Source organism: Mytilus edulis, chromosome 1, assembly GCF_963676685.1.
Source record: "Mytilus edulis chromosome 1, xbMytEdul2.2, whole genome shotgun sequence".
NCBI classification, from domain to species: domain Eukaryota; kingdom Metazoa; phylum Mollusca; class Bivalvia; order Mytilida; family Mytilidae; genus Mytilus; species Mytilus edulis.
Genome location: NC_092344.1, coordinates 51,048,277 through 51,064,601, shown reverse-complemented (window position 1 = coordinate 51,064,601; position 16,325 = coordinate 51,048,277). Strand labels below are relative to the sequence as shown.

Genomic DNA, 16,325 nt, shown 5'->3' with positions numbered 1-16,325 from the left:
TTCTAATTAAGAATAGACTTTAATTTTCAAAAGACATTATCACATTTAGTTTAAATGATAGATACAATGGATAAGCGTTGATTCATGAAAAACAAACCATTCGCCCTGCGGGCTCATGGTTTCTTTTTCAAGAATCAACGCTTATCCATTGTATCTATATCACATATTTGTTGTAATATGCTATTGATATATTTGAAATCGTTATTCTATGTACACAAAACATGAATTCCGATAAATCATTATTTCTTCAAGAACCCACAGCTAATTCAATCAACTTATGCATGGGAAACAATTTGAATTTTAAAGATTTCATTCGATTATCCTTTTAACCACAAAAAAAAAAAAATGACGAGTTTAAAAACATTTTTTGTGCACAATTGTCGGACCCTCCTCATCATATTCCTCTTTAGTGATGCACATTTGTTGAAAAGTTGGTAAAGAAGCAAGGATAGAACCGCCAACCCATGCTGAATTTTTAATATCTGGTGGAGTTTGAACTGCTATTTTTCTAATGAGCGGTGCAAGGTTAGTAATCTCACTTTGCATACGTTCAGTTATCCCTGGAGTTCGTGATGTCTCGCCACATAAAACAATATTTCCATACAGATCTTTACGAAGATCCTCACCACTGTTTAAAATACTATAGTTTAAAAATTCATGCAGTCCAGGAGACTCTTTTCCAGCAATAGATGGTTGAAACAAAGATTCCACACATCGAATTCGTTCATTGCCGATACTTACAACATTTCCATCTGGAAGTTCGAATTTCTTTTCCAAAGAGAATTCTCCAGTTGTAAACTTTTCCATTTCTTTTTTAAAATCGGATGCAACGTAGCATAGATTTTCTTTGATATAACGAACGATTTCTCTGTCTGCGACGGAAGATAAATCGAAACTATAACCTTTATCAATGAGAGATTGCTGTAAGCAATCCATAATGTCTCGCCCAGCCAGTTCCGATTTCATTATAGAATGGCGAAGTGCATAACCTTCATAAATAGGTGAAGAATACGAAATATTTTCACCTATATCAAATGCCACACCAGTAATACAACCAGAAGAATAAAGGGAAAGAACTCCTTTTGCTTTAACATACATGGCAGGGAAATTAAAAGTTTCGAATATCATCATTGCCATTTTTTCTCTGTTTAATTTAGGATTTAACTGAGCCTCGGTTAGTAAGATAGGATGCTCCTCCGTAACAATACCAAGTTCGTTATTGAATGTGTGGTGTAATATATGTTCCATATCATCCCAGTTTGTGATATAACCAAATTGAGTTGGATATTTTACAGAAAGGAGTCCTTGTTTTCTGCTCGCTTCATTGCCAACGTAAACGGAATTAGGATCCATTCCAGCTGCTACGCCCTATAATAAAACAAATAATGCTTTACGTTGATAGTACACTATATTAAAAATTAGGTAACAGAAAGGTAAACAAGAATTTCATTGATTTATATATGACATATCAAATATTGAATGCAATTTAAGCATGTGGAATTTCACCTGAATATTATATGAAAAATATTATTTCAATCTCCTTCATCCTGTGGTGGAAAAAAGGAAATATCTGTAATTATGGAAATCTGGTAAGTTGGTTATAAATAGCAACCTTAAAAGAGAGAAAGAAAGAGTCTCGACCTGGGTACTATATTTATCAAAACAATTATTTGATAACAGCCAGCTGTTTTTCACGGAAATGTTTTTCTACCTTTAAAATTAGTTGCTCTCAGTAACATAACATCATGAGCACACATAGCTGATTCTCCCCCTCTTATAACTTGTGAATAGCTAGTGTTGACGAAATTATCATCACATCATGTACAATGTATGAGAACTTCGACAGCGGTATGGGGGAACGGGGAATGGATCCTTTATTTTCCTTTTCCATATTATATGTTATGCTTTTTTGTGTGTTCATATTTTTTATCATTTTAATTTATTTTTAACATATCAATATTAATGCAATCTTACTCTTATCCATACGATATTTCAAAAGCAGTATATTTTATTTATGCTGCCCCTCTATTTTTATTGTACAAATGCCCCAGGCGTTTGCTCAAGATCTACAATCAAAACAACGAAATTATATATATACTTATCTAAATTAATACAATAACGATGGGCGGCCGACAATATTAAGGACGACTAAGTCAAATTAAATATACTTGTTAAAGCCTAAACACAATATCAAGGAAATCCAAAGAATCCATACAAACCACTTGTCTCGGTTTGCCCACCATGGCAGGAAACACAGATTTTGGGTTGTCTTCTCCTGCGAAACCAGCTTTACAGAACCACGATCCGTTGTCTACAACTACAGTTGCCATACTGACGGTTTGAACTTTATAAGAAAAGTTAATAAAGTTAAAAACAAGCAATAAAATTGTTACAAATTTGTTTATATTACAGTTTCCGGTATAAATCATCTAAACGTGTCGGAAATAAACATTGTATTTATATGGGCACCTGTTCGGGACATATATTATATATATCAAACAATATATAACAGATTAGATTACTAAATCAGTAAACATGTTATTAAAATCTAAGAATATCATACACTCAATTTTTGAAGATCGATTATTCATTACTATGTTCAATATTTATTTCAGTACAAAAGGTATACATATACTTAAGTTTAAAAACTGTAAATTCCAGAAGCTAATCTAGAAAACAAACGAACATACATTAAAAGTTTTGTCGTATTTCATTTTTTATAATTGTGTTTTTTTTCTGTTGCCGTGTTTGTTATGTAGTGTCCGTTTAACTTTCAATATTTCGACCCTTTTTAGCTCACCGGGCCCGAAGGGCCAAGTGAGCTTTTCTCATCACTTGGCGTCCGGCGTCCGTCGTCCGTCGTCTGTCGTCCGTCGTCCGGCGTTAACTTTTACAAAAATCTTCTCCTCTGAAATTACTGGGCCAAATTAAACAAAACTTGGCCACAATCATCATTGATGTATCTAGTTTGAAATTTGTGTTTTTTGACCCGGCCAACCAACCAAGATGGCCGCCAAATTTTACCAAACATAGCCAGAATCATTATTAGGCTATCTAGTTTTAAAATTGTGTTTTGTGACCGGGCAAACCAACCAAGATGGCCGCTACGGCTAAAAATAGAACATAGGGGTAAAATGCAGTTTTTGGCTTATAACTCAAAAACTAAAGCATTTAGAGCAAATCTGACATGGAATAAAATTGTTTATCAGGTCAAGATCTATCTGCCCTAAAATTTTCAGATGAATCAGACAACCCATTGTTGGGTTGCTGCCCCTAAATTGGTAATTTTAAGGAAATTTTGCTGTTTTTGGTTATTATCTTGAATATTATTATAGATGGAGATAAACTGTAAACAGCAATAATGTTCAGCAAAGTAAGATTTACAAATAAGTCAACATGACCAAAATGGTCAGTTGACCCCTCTAGGAGTGATTGCCCTTTATAGTCAATTTTTAAACATTTTTCGTAAATCTTAGTTAACTTTTACAAAAATCTTCTCCTCTGAAACTACTGGGCCAAATATTACCAAATATAGCCAGAATCATTATTAGGCTATTTAGGTTAAAAAATTGTGTTGTGTGACCTGGCAAACCAACCAAGATGGCCGCTACGGCTAAAAATAGAACATAGGGGTAAAATGCAGTTTTTGGCTTATAACTCAAAAACCAAAGCATTTAGAGCAAATCTGACAAGGGGGTAAATTTTTCATCTGGTCAAGATCTATCTGCCCTGAAATTTTTAGATGAATCGGACAACTTGTTGTTAGGTTGCTGCCCCTAAATTGGTAATTTTAAGGAAATTTTGCTGTTTTGGGTTATTATCTTGAATATTATTATAGATAGAGATAAACTGTAAACAGCAATAATGTACAGCAATTTAAGACTCAAAAATAAGTCAAAATGACCAAAATGGTCAATTGACCCACTAAGAAGTTATTGTCCTATATAAACAATTTTTAACAATTTTCATAAAATTTGTAAATTTTTACTAACATTTTCCACTGAAACTACACGGACAAGTTCATTATAGATAGAGATAATTGTAAGCAGCAAGAATGTTCAGTAAAGTAAGATGTACAAACACATCACAATCACCTAAACACAATTTTGTCATGATTCGAACTGTCTGCTTCCTTTGTTTAATTCACATATACTAAGGTGAGCGACACAGGCTCTTTAGAGCCTCTAGTTTATTCTACTTACACAAATAAATTTACCATCGAACAAGTTGCGCTCGAATATATAAGCCTTTGGTCATTTAACGTTTATATACGGCCGCATAAAATAGTGTAGAAAAAATTAAGATAACGAAATACCGAACTCCAAGGAAAAGTAATATCGGAAAGCCAAATTATTACCAATATTAGAAATGGAAACATTGAATAAAAGTATCAAGTAATATTTCGGTTAACAGATATCCTTCATCAGTATGATGCTGTACAATGAATCTTATCTATCTAAGTATTCTGATTTAACTATTAAAAACTTAAACGTTATACAAATTTAAAACCGAACCACGCTTGTGTAATTTAAAAAACTCAAAGTTGACGCAGTTCAAGTATTTACAACAGATACTAGTACTACAAAGATAAAAATCCTCAATGAATACCATTGCATCATGCGAATTGGTATAATTCTTTAATTTCAAATTAAACGATGGTGTTGTTCAGTCTTTAGTTTTCTATGTCGTGTCTTGTTTACAATAAAATAATTTGTCTGTTTGTCTTTTTCTTTTTTAGCTCACCTGGCCCGAAGGGCCAAGTGAGCTTTTCTCACCACTTGGCGTCCGTCGTCCGTCGTCGTCGTCGTTAACTTTTCACATTTTGAACTTCTTTTAGAGAACCACTGAATGGAATGAAACCAAACATGGCATGAATGTTCCTAATGTGGTGCTGACCAAGTGTTGTTACTTTGTAGCCGATCCATTATCCAAGATGGCCGCCAGCGGGGGACTTAGTTTAACATAGGACCCTATGGGAAATGCATACAAGTGACTTCTTTTAGAGAACCACTGAATGGAATAAAACCAAACATGGCATGAATGTTACTTATGAGGTGCTGACCAACAGTTGTTACTTTGTAGCCGATTCATTATCCAAGATGGCCGCAAACGGGGGACTTAGTTTAACATAGGACCCTATGGGAAATGCATACAAATGACTTCTTTTAGAGAACCACTGAATGGAATGAAATCAAACATGGCAGGAATGTTCCTAATGTGGTGCTGACCAAGTGTTGTTACTTTGTAGCTGATCCATTATCCAAGATGGCTGCCAGCGGGGGACTTAGTTTAACATAGGACCCTATGGGAAATGCATACAAATGACTTCTTTTAGAGAACCACTGAATGGGATGAAATCAAACATGGCATGAATGTTCCTAATGTGGTGCTGACCAAGTGTTGTTACTTTGTAGCCGATCAATTATCCAAGATGGCCGCCAGCAGGGGACTTAGTTTAACATAGGACCCTATGGGAAATGCATACAAATGACTTCTTTTAGAGAACCACTGAATGGAATGAAACCAAACATGGCATGAATGTTCCTTATGAGGTGCTGACCAAGTGTTGTTACTTTGTAGCTGATCCATTATCCAAGATGGCCGCCAGCGGGGGACTTAGTTTAACATAGGACCCTATGGGAAATGCATACAAATGACTTATTTTAGAGAACCACTGAATGGAATAAAACCAAACATGGCATGAATGTTCCTTATGAGGTGCTGACCAAGTGTTGTTACTTTGTAGCCGATCAATTATCCAAGATGGCCACCAGCAGGGGACTAAGTTTAACATAGGACCCTATGGGAAATGCATACAAATGACTTCTTTTAGAGAACCACTGAATGGAATAAAACCAAACATGGCATGAATGTTCCTTATGAGGTGCTGACCAAGTGTTGTTACTTTGTAGCTGATCAGTCATCCAAGATGGTCGCCAGTGGGGGACTTTTGAATGAAATTAAACATAGCCTGAATGTTCCTTTCCTTATGAGGTTGTGTTGTCACTTTTAGCCAAATTTTATATTTTTTTTTATATGATTTCAAAAACCCAAGTAGAATCAGGTGAGCGACACAGGCTCTTGAGAGCCTCTAGTTTAGCCAAATCGTTGTCAGATTATTTTCGATCTAAGAGTTGAATGTTTCTCTGGTATTTCCCCCTCGTTTTTAAGTAGCTACGTCAAGGTGTGTGTATTTAAACATCCCAAAAGGGTTACACCGAGCGATTAAAATTTATATAAATCTTAAATTTCAGATTTGACAAATGTAAAACATTCTTTTTAATATAACAAAATTGAACTGACCCCTCACCAGATTAATATCTGCTTCCTGATTTACCAATGAGTTGTCGTTTTGCCATTCATCCCATACATGGAAATAAATATTGTATTCTTGTCCTTTATCTTGAAATTATAGCTGAATAACAATAAAGAAAAAATGTATAAAATACTCACTCTGTCTTAAATTGTTTCATTTACAAATGGGTAGAGAATGAACTCATCATAGATATCAGAACGGAAATTTTGTTTTAGCCTACAAAAGACTCACCAGTGACACTCGAAGAAAAAAGTTAGACCACTGCAGATACACTATTAGTTCCCGATTAGTGGGTAATATCAATCGTGTTGTAGTAAGCACTTTAGACCTGACATTCTGTATAGTAATAAGATGTTGTATACCATTGAACAACCCTCAACCAGAGCCAAATAAGACGTTAACGGTAGAATTTATTGGTCACCATACAGCCTGCAGAACTCATAGTACAGGGAACTATATATACAAAGTTCAAGTTCAAATATTTTACTGCCAATTAAAGTGGCCTTTAATGACGAAAAGAGTACTCAAGGTAAGGTAGCACAATAAAAAGATCGTTTTACTCTCTTTAATCGCTAATCTTTAAAATGCTGTAACTTTCTTATGAATGTATAAAAAAATAATAAAAGAGGTATATTTAGATAGATAAAAGAATAATCTTTAAAATGAATGCAATATTTTATTATGCAATCATTATGTAAATAAACTCATCATAGATACCAGGACTAAATTAAGTATATACGCCAGACGCGCGTTTCGTCTACTAAATACTCATCAGTGACGCTCGAATCCAAAAAAGTTTAAAATGCCAAATAAAGAACGAAGTTGAAGAGCGTTCAGAACCAAAGTTCCTAAAAGGTTTGCCAAATACAGCTAAATTAATCTATGCCTGAAGTTGAAAAGCCTAAGTATTTAAAAAAATTCTAAAAATTTGTAAACAGTAAATTTATAAATGTAACCATATCATTGACAATTCATGTCAGCACAACAAGTGCTGACTACTGGGCTTGTCCCCTTGGGGAAATAAATCTCCACCAGCAGTGGCATCGACCCAGCGGTTGTAAATAAACACATCATAGATACCAGGACTAAATTTAGTATATACGTCAGACGCGCGTTTCGTCTACTGAATACTCATCAGTGACGCTCGAATCCAAAAAAGTTTAAAATGCCAAATAAAGTACGAAGTTGAAGAGCATTCAGAACCAAAATTCCTAAAAGTTTTGCCAAATACAGCTTAGTTAATCTATGCCTGAGGTAGAAAAGCCTAAGTATTTCAAAAAATTAAAAAAAATTTATAAATATAACCATATCAATGACATTTCATGTCAGCACAACAAGTGCTGACTACTGGGCTAATCAATTATTATGTAATTAGTTGCAAAATCTCGGTCAATTCACTTGAATTGATGTAGCTCAATCATCTCTTTAACTATACTGAAAATTTTAACGAAATCTTAATCAACACATCACGATTTTCAAAAGGGTGTCACAAATTGTCCCTATGGTATTCCATTCTCTCATAAATCTCTAATTAGTGTGAACATCCTTACCACATAAAAGAAGATAATGTTTAATTAGGTGTCAAATTTGTTCTATACAATTTCTATCTGAAATCTGCGACACCCTTTTGTAGATAATAGCCATAGGAACAACATATAATAAAACCAACTCTCTAGGAATACCAATACAGAAGCTAATTTCAATTGAAAGTGGAAATTTTGGGGAAAATATTTAAGACACAGTTAATATTATAATACATGTAGGTTAATTGTTGCATAATACTATTATTGCATTCATTTGAAAGAGTAATCTGTAAGGTATCCATAACTACCCCTTTTATACATTTTTTCAGCATTATAAAGAAAGTTATATTATTTTAAAACTTGGGAATTGGAGTTATAAAATCTTTGTATTGTGCTACCTTAAATTAGGTACAAATAATTACAAAGATTTTAATGATTTCATTTATTATTAAAATAATTATTAAAAAAAATTAATAATTAAAATGAACACATAAGGTAAACTAAACAATAATGTATATTTATATAGATATATGTTTTCACATGACAAATATAGTGATCCTGAAAATATAGAATATATAAAAAAGAAGATGTGGTATGATTGCCAATGAGACAACTATCCACAAAAGACCAACATGACACAGACATTAACAACTATAGGTCAACATACGGCCTTCAACAGTGAGCAAAGCCCATACCGCGTAGTCAGCTATAAAAGGCCCCGATAAGACAATGTAAAACAATTCAAACGAGAAAACTAACGGCCTTATTTAATTAAAAAAATTAACGATAAAACAAATATGTAACACATAAACAAACGACAACCACTGAATTTACAGGCTCCTGACTTGGGTCAGGCACATACATAAATAATGTGGCGGGGTTAAACATGTTAGTGGGATCCCAACCCTCCCCTAACCTGGGACAGTGGTATAACAGTACAACAAAAGAACGAACTATAAAATCTGGATTAAAGTATCGTGTTTTCCTGTGGCTGACATAAGCAAAAGATTACGAATTCATTTGTAAATAGCTCAATAATGAATATATATATACATATTCATACAGAAAAATGTATATTCATAACAGTAAAATTAATAAATTTACTGAGTTTCTAATATGTGTTTTTTTTTAATAATATTTAGATTATAACTTAAAGCACATTTGATTAAGTATGTGATTACAAATCTGGATTGGACATTGACCAAACCATTTGTAATTTATTATATGAATTTGAAAATTTTGGTAACGTATATGCTCTTCAACTTTGTAATTGTTTGGCTATATAAATAATTTGTTATGAGCGTCACTGATGAGTCTTATGTAGATGAAACGCGCGTCTGGCGTACAAGATTATAATCCTGGTACCTTTGATAACTATTTACATCATTGGGTCGATGCCACTGCTGGTGAAAGTTTCGTCTCCGAGGGTATCACCAGCCCAGTAGTCAACACTTCTGTGTGGACATGAATATCAATAATGTGGTTATTTTTACAAATTTCCAGTAAACAAAAGTTTAAATTTTTCGAAAAACTAAGGATTTCCTGATTCCAGGCATATATTTCCTTAGCCGTATTTGGAACAACTTTTTGGAATTTTGGATCCTCAATGCTCTTCAACTTTGTAATTGTTTGGCTTTTTAAATATTTTGATATGAGCGTCACTGATGAGTCTTATGTAGACGAAACGCGCGTCTGGTGTACTAAATTATAATACTGGTACATTTGATAACCAATAAGCTTTATTTAAAACAATTGAAACTCTCTCATTTTCAAAGAAATGAACATTTAAGAAGGAAGTGTTTTTTGCCACGTATTGTGATGTTGTTTATAGACTTCTGTCGACCAATTGTGACGATACTGTACAATTAAAGCTTTAGTATGAGGTCGATATGATAATATAACGTACTGAAAAGTATATTGACTGAGAACAATAACTATGCAATAAAAATTGTATCTGCTTTATTTCGGTTTACTGGCCTTCATGATATATATATATATGAGCAAGCAACTTCATCCAATGTATTGAATGGCGAATGAAAACTTGAGAATAAAAACTGTTAATGTAATTTGAATTTATTATTCAATGTTAACAAAACATAAATTTCTATTTATTAATCCATCATGATTTAAAAATCTACAGCTGATTCGTGCCACTGATAAACATAAGATAGTTTAAAGTTGGATCATTTAGTTATCTTCTTTGAATAATGAGTTTAAAAACACTTGTTGATCACAATTCGCGGACCAATCTCATCATATTCCTCTTTAGTGATGCACATTCCTTGAAAAGTTGGTAAAGATGCAAGGATAGAACCACCAACCCATGCCGAATTCTTTATATCTGGTGGAGTTTTTACATTTATTTTCTTAATGAGGGGTGCAAGTTTAGTAATCTCACTTCGCATACGTTCAGTTATCCCTGGAGTCCGAGATGACTCGCCGCATAAGACAATATTTTCATACAGATCTTTATGAAGCTCCTTATCACATTTCAAAATACTATCGTTTAACGTTTCATGAAGACCCTGAAACTGCATTCCCATTATAAGTGGTTGAAACAAGGTTTCCACGCATCGAATTTGTTCACTCCCTATATTTACAATCTGTCCATCTGGAAGCTCAAAATTCTTTTCTAAAGAGTATGCTTCGGTCGAAAACCATTCCATTTCTTTTTTGTAATCGGATGCAACGTAGCACATATTTTCTTTGATATCACGAATGATTTTAATGTCAGCCAGAGAAGTGAAAGAATAACTTCTATCATCGAGAGATCGTTGTAAGCAATTAGTTATGTCCTCCCCAGATACAGGCGATCTCTTTACGGCATGACGAAGTGCATAACCCTCATATGCAGGCAAAGAATAAGAAGTACCGTCACATATGTCCAATGCCACACCAGTAATACAACCAGAAGAATAAAGGGAAAGAACGCCTTTTGCTTTAACATACATCGCAGGGAAATTAAAAGTTTCGAATATCAGCATTGTCATTTTTTCTCTGTTAGGTTTAGGGTTTTGCGGTGGCTCAGTTAGTAAGATGGAATGCTCTTCTGTTGCAATACCAAGTTCGTTATTGAATGTGTGGTTTAATATATGTTCCATATCATCCCAGTTTACAATATAGCCCTCATAAGTTGGATATTTAACTGTAAGGAGTCCTTCTTTTTTCTTAGATTCGAATTCACTGCCAATGTAAACGGGATTCGAGTACATATCAGCTGCTACGCCCTACAGTAAAACATACCAAATTATACTATTAACTGGGTTTGTAATACCATAAGCAACACGACGGGTGCTACATGTGGAGCTGTTTACCATTCTGGAGCACCCGAGATCACCTCCGGTTTCTTTTTGGGTTCGTGTTGCTTATTCGTTAGTTTTCTATGATTTGTCTGTTTTTCTCTTTCTTTTTTAGGCATGGCGTTTACAGTTTATTTTCTATCTATGAGGTTGAATGTCCTACTGGTATCTTTCGACCGTCTTTTACGATATTACAATGTCGAAAACAAAATTCAATGTTCCCTATTGAAGATAAAATGTACATAAATGGGAATTTTACAGTTTTATATGAAATTAGCGATCGTTCTACATCTTGTTTGTACATTACTTAATTGAAACTTATTTTAGCATGAGTTAAAGTTGTTGATTTCGGTTTTCATTTTCAAACAATGATTCAAATTAAGTAAAGAAAATAAAAGTTTATGAAACTATTTAATTATAACGGGCATCAAAATATGTTATTTGTACCAACCAGCATTCAATTTTGTATTCACGACATTTTATAATCTTAAAAGCAAAAACTTAATTTAGTAGATCATCAAAGAAATCTAGTAAGTTGGTAATCAGAAGGTTAATTTTAAAAATAAAGGGAGATTCTCCGCCTGCGTGCCGTACATTTTTAAAAACAAATATTAGTATTTGATAAAAGCCAGTTTAACCCTGAAACGCATTTTTTTTTAATTAAAATTTTTTATTTGTCGATGTAAACATGACTTGCTTGGCGTGTTCTATTTGACTTATTACTTGTACGTATAGTGTTTCTTCAAGTAAGTAATGATATAGTATAGACAGGCGCATGTGTGTCCTGTTTTCTGTTTTTATGTGTTAACGGTATTTTAGTGATTATTCTTTCTTTTCTTTAAATTTCGTATTTATACTAGACACGTGTTTCGTCTACAAAAGACTCACCAGTGACGCTCGAATCCAAAAACGTTAAAAAGGACAAATAAGGTACGAAGTTGAAGAGCACTGAGGATCAAAATTCCTAAAAGTTTTGCCAAATACAGCTAAGGTAATCTATTCCTGAGGTAACAAAGCCTTATTATGATGTTCGAGATAAAATGCAAAACATTTTAAATGGTAAAATTTGTGATTAAAGGTCAATAAATCCTATACAAAAATCATCTTGTTTGCTAGGCGGGGTCAATATATAGTTATCAAAGGTACCAGGATAGACAAGTTTTTTTTAAATTTTAAAACTGGATATCTTATTAGGGGCAATAACTCCTATAAAACAATCATCTTGTTTGCTAGGCGGGGTCAATAGACACGTTTTTTAAAACTAGATATCTTATAAAGATTGTGGCCAAGTTTGGTTAAATTAAGCCTAGCAGTTTCAGAAGCAAATAGTAATAGTTAACAGACGAGGACGACGGACGATAGACGACGAACGCCAAGTGATGAGAAAAGTAAAAATAAGGGAAATCCAATATGTCGAAATATCCATACTCACCATTTGTTTCAGTGTACCCACTACGGCAGGAAACACAGATCTTGGTTTGTCTTCGCCTGCAAAGCCAGCTCTACAGAAATATGATCCGTTGTCCACAACCACCGTTGACATACTGTTTGATTGCAGTTTATAAGTATTCCTGAATAAAGTAAAAATAAACTATCAAGTTGTTACATTTTGTTTATATAGTTTCCTGTATAAATCATCAAGACGTGTCGAAAATAAACATTCTATTTATACATACTGATGTTCGGGACATACCATATATTTATATCAATTACAATATAAATAACGTTACTATGAAATTAACATGCTAAAGTAATCTCAGAATATAATAAATTTTATGTTTTGAATGGGTGTTACAATTGTGTCAAATTTTGAAATGCAGTTTTCATTTGCTCCCCAAGTATGGCATGGTATTGGTTGAAAAAAATCGATATTTTTCATTCAAATGCAATATTTTATATTTAATTGGTATATTTCTTCATTTAAATGCAATATTTTTTCATTTGAATGGTATATTTTTTCATTTAGATGCAATATTTTTTATTCAAATGGTATAATTTTTCATTTAAATAGTATATTTTTTCATTTAAATGGTATATTTTTTCTTTTAAATGCAATATTTTTTATTCAAATGGTATAATTTTTCATTCAAATGTATAATTTCATTCATATGCAATATTTTTTATTCAATTGGTATACAATGTCATTTGAATGCAATATTTTGTATTCAATTGGTATAATTTTTTTTTAATTTATATGCAATAATTGCATCATGGGAAATTCTTTGACGCCTTAAGGTCAAATTTGCAACAACGTTTGTGATTGGTCGGTATTTATTTGCATTTTCTCCCCTTTCTTTCTAAACTTGAGTGACCAAGAATTAAAAAACGCGTCAGAATATCGCCCATCTAACTAAATTTGGCGTTCGTGCACTGGCAATTAATGCCAATAATGACCAGGTAGAGTAAAAAATGCGAGTGACAAGTAAAAGTAATTGATTTGACACACAACTTGTTCATGGATAGAAACAGATGCCTGCGTGCATTGCAAAAACATCTCCAATAAAAACCCTTTCTGAAGAAACTCCCCTACGATCTACACATTGAAATAAAAAAAAAATATACATAGCTAGCCCCCTCCCCCTCTAAGTCAGTTACATGTTATCATGACATTCTTTTGTGCTACATGTATATTATTTTTTACTTTTCTTGATCCTCAGAGACGTTGTAGGAGGGCATACTTGAAAAGAGACCAAATGACACAGAAATCAACAGCTATAAGTCACCGTACGGCCTTCGACAATAACCTAAGCATACATCGTCTAGTCGGCTATAAAAGGCTCCGAAATCGCAAATGTAAAACAATTCAATCGAGAAAAGATAAAAAAAATAACTAACGGCCGAATTAATGTACAAAAAAATGAACGAACACAAATATTACAAAGCAACAAACGGCAACCACTGAATTACATGCTCCTGACTTGGGACAAGCACATACATACAGAATGTGGCGGGGTTAAACATGTTAGCGGGATCCCAAACCCTCCCCAAAATACCGGACAATGGTATAACAGTACAGTAAAATAACAACCTGTACAATCAGTTGCAATTAGATTAACTCAACAGATCGGAACGAGACACACACAAACAAACTAATTTTAATACAATAGACACAAAGCACCGACATAAGAGTATTTGCAATTATTGGAAACATTATTATTTCATTATTTAAGATTATATCAAACACTACACAACGCGCGGCAAAGGATAGAAAAAAGAAAACAGTTAGCGAAACGTCTAGTTTACGTTGTATATAGATATAAGAAGATGTGGTATGAGTGCCGCTGAGACAACTCTTCATCCAAGTCAAAACTTGTAAATGTAAATCATTTTGTTTATTTTCTTTGGTTACATCTTCTGACATCAGACTCGGACTTCTCTTGAACTGAATTTTAATGTGCGTATTGTTATGCGTTTACTTTTCTACATTGATTAGAGGTATAGGGGGAGGGTTGAGATCTCACAAACATGTTTAACCCCGCCGCATTTTTGCGCCTGTCCCAAGTCAGGAGCCTCTGGCCTTTGTTAGTTTTGTATTATTTTAATTTAAGTTTCTTGTGTACAATTTGGAAATTAGTATGGCGTTCATTATCACTGAACTAGTATATATCTGTTTAGGGGCCAGCTGAAGGACGCCTCCGGGTGCGAGAATTTCTCGCTACATTGAAGACCTGTTTGTGTCCTTCTGCTGTTGTTTTTTTTTATTTGGTCGGGTTGTTGTCTCTTTGACACATTCCCCATTTCCATTCTCAATTTTATTTTCATTATAGGTCAATCAGGGCGTTGTCCATATCGTGGTTTTTAGATCGTAAGAACTACTACTTTTACACCTCGGTTTAAACTTGCACATAATTTTCATAGGTACTCGGACGGGGACAGGACATTATATTCGCGTTTATCTGCATGTATATTATGATTAATATACTACTATTTTATATAGATATAAGGAGAAGAAACTTAAAATTAATAGTTTATTAAATGTTTATAATATATATACATATGTTCATAGTATACAGAAACGCACAAATAATGGAATATAACAGAAAACAAAATAATAACGGACTTTGAAAAAATGAGAGAGGGCTTAAAAATATTGTCCCGTCTCCATGTACCTATATATGATTTTTTGATATCATTCCTTAAATTCTCTAGACATAAAATCTTTTACAAAAATTCTTCCTTAAATAGTTAACATACTTTCAACCAAGCTTAAAGCCCGCGATTTCGCTCTTAAGTCAAACAGGAATTCAGGATTCTAAACTTCATTAGAGTGATCGGGGACAGGACAAGAAATATCATCAGTCGCGTTGATATATTCTCTCTATATAATAGACTTTGAAAACAAGGGAGAGGGCTTAAATTGTTTTCAAGTACCTATGAATTTTGATACCTTTTCTGAAATTCTCCAAACATGAAATTTTTTACAAAAATTTTCCCTACAACAGTTTACATACTTTCAACCAAGGTCTAAATTCCCGCGAAATTTCGCGGGTGTGTTCTAGTTATAATTTAATCTAAAACAGATAATTTGTCCACCTTTTTTTTATGACAATACATACAGCTTTATCCAGTGTGTTGAAAAATAAAGCCAACAGTAGTATACCGCTGTTCGAAAGTCATCACTCGTTTGAGAGAAATCAAATCTTATAAACTGAAACCGAGGAAAACATATCAAATCTTAGAGGAAAACAACGAAACAACAGAAACATTGAAGTGAACAAAAAACAAACGACAATGCAACACACAGAAAATAATTATAATATAACAACTGCCATTGAAAAAGGCTAAGTTTTAAGATGCACTTTGAATACGTTAATAGATGGGAACAATTTTTCTTTGACATAGTTTTCTGAACAAAACATAAAATATATTTTGTGTTAATCCTAGTTATCATAAATTGAAATAAATCTGTCCTACCCGATCGGTATTCTCATATTTCAACCTCCATGTGTTCAAGAGGGTTAACACGTAATATCAACAAATATCTTTATCAATACTATTCACCTGTATTATTGGTGCAAATGAAAGATTTTACTTAGGGGCAGATGCACTAGGGTTTGTCGGGCTAAGAAAATATTTGTTAGCGCAAATGAAATGATAATTTGTGCACAGGTATAACTATAGCATCGTTTTTGTAAGTTGATCGATCTTTTATTGAAAAATTAAAACAAAGGGAACATTTTAACCCCA

General features: G+C 33.4%; 2 protein-coding genes across 2 annotated transcripts; both read right to left on the bottom strand.

Annotated features, from left to right (window-relative positions):
* Positions 1-335: 335 nt before the first annotated feature.
* On the bottom strand, positions 336-2,405 carry LOC139513466 (actin-1-like). Its single transcript, XM_071302013.1, has 2 exons — positions 2,220-2,405; positions 336-1,368 (listed from the first exon to the last, which is right to left on the bottom strand). Exons 1-2 carry the CDS (start codon positions 2,328-2,330, stop codon positions 355-357), a joined length of 1,125 nt encoding a protein of 374 aa, XP_071158114.1. The 5' UTR covers positions 2,331-2,405; the 3' UTR covers positions 336-354.
* Positions 2,406-9,781: 7,376 nt separating this feature from the next.
* On the bottom strand, positions 9,782-12,708 carry LOC139513472 (actin-like). Its single transcript, XM_071302026.1, has 2 exons — positions 12,571-12,708; positions 9,782-11,066 (listed from the first exon to the last, which is right to left on the bottom strand). The coding sequence occupies exons 1-2, from the start codon at positions 12,679-12,681 to the stop codon at positions 10,053-10,055; spliced, it is 1,125 nt and encodes a 374-aa protein (XP_071158127.1). The 5' UTR covers positions 12,682-12,708; the 3' UTR covers positions 9,782-10,052.
* Positions 12,709-16,325: the final 3,617 nt, after the last annotated feature.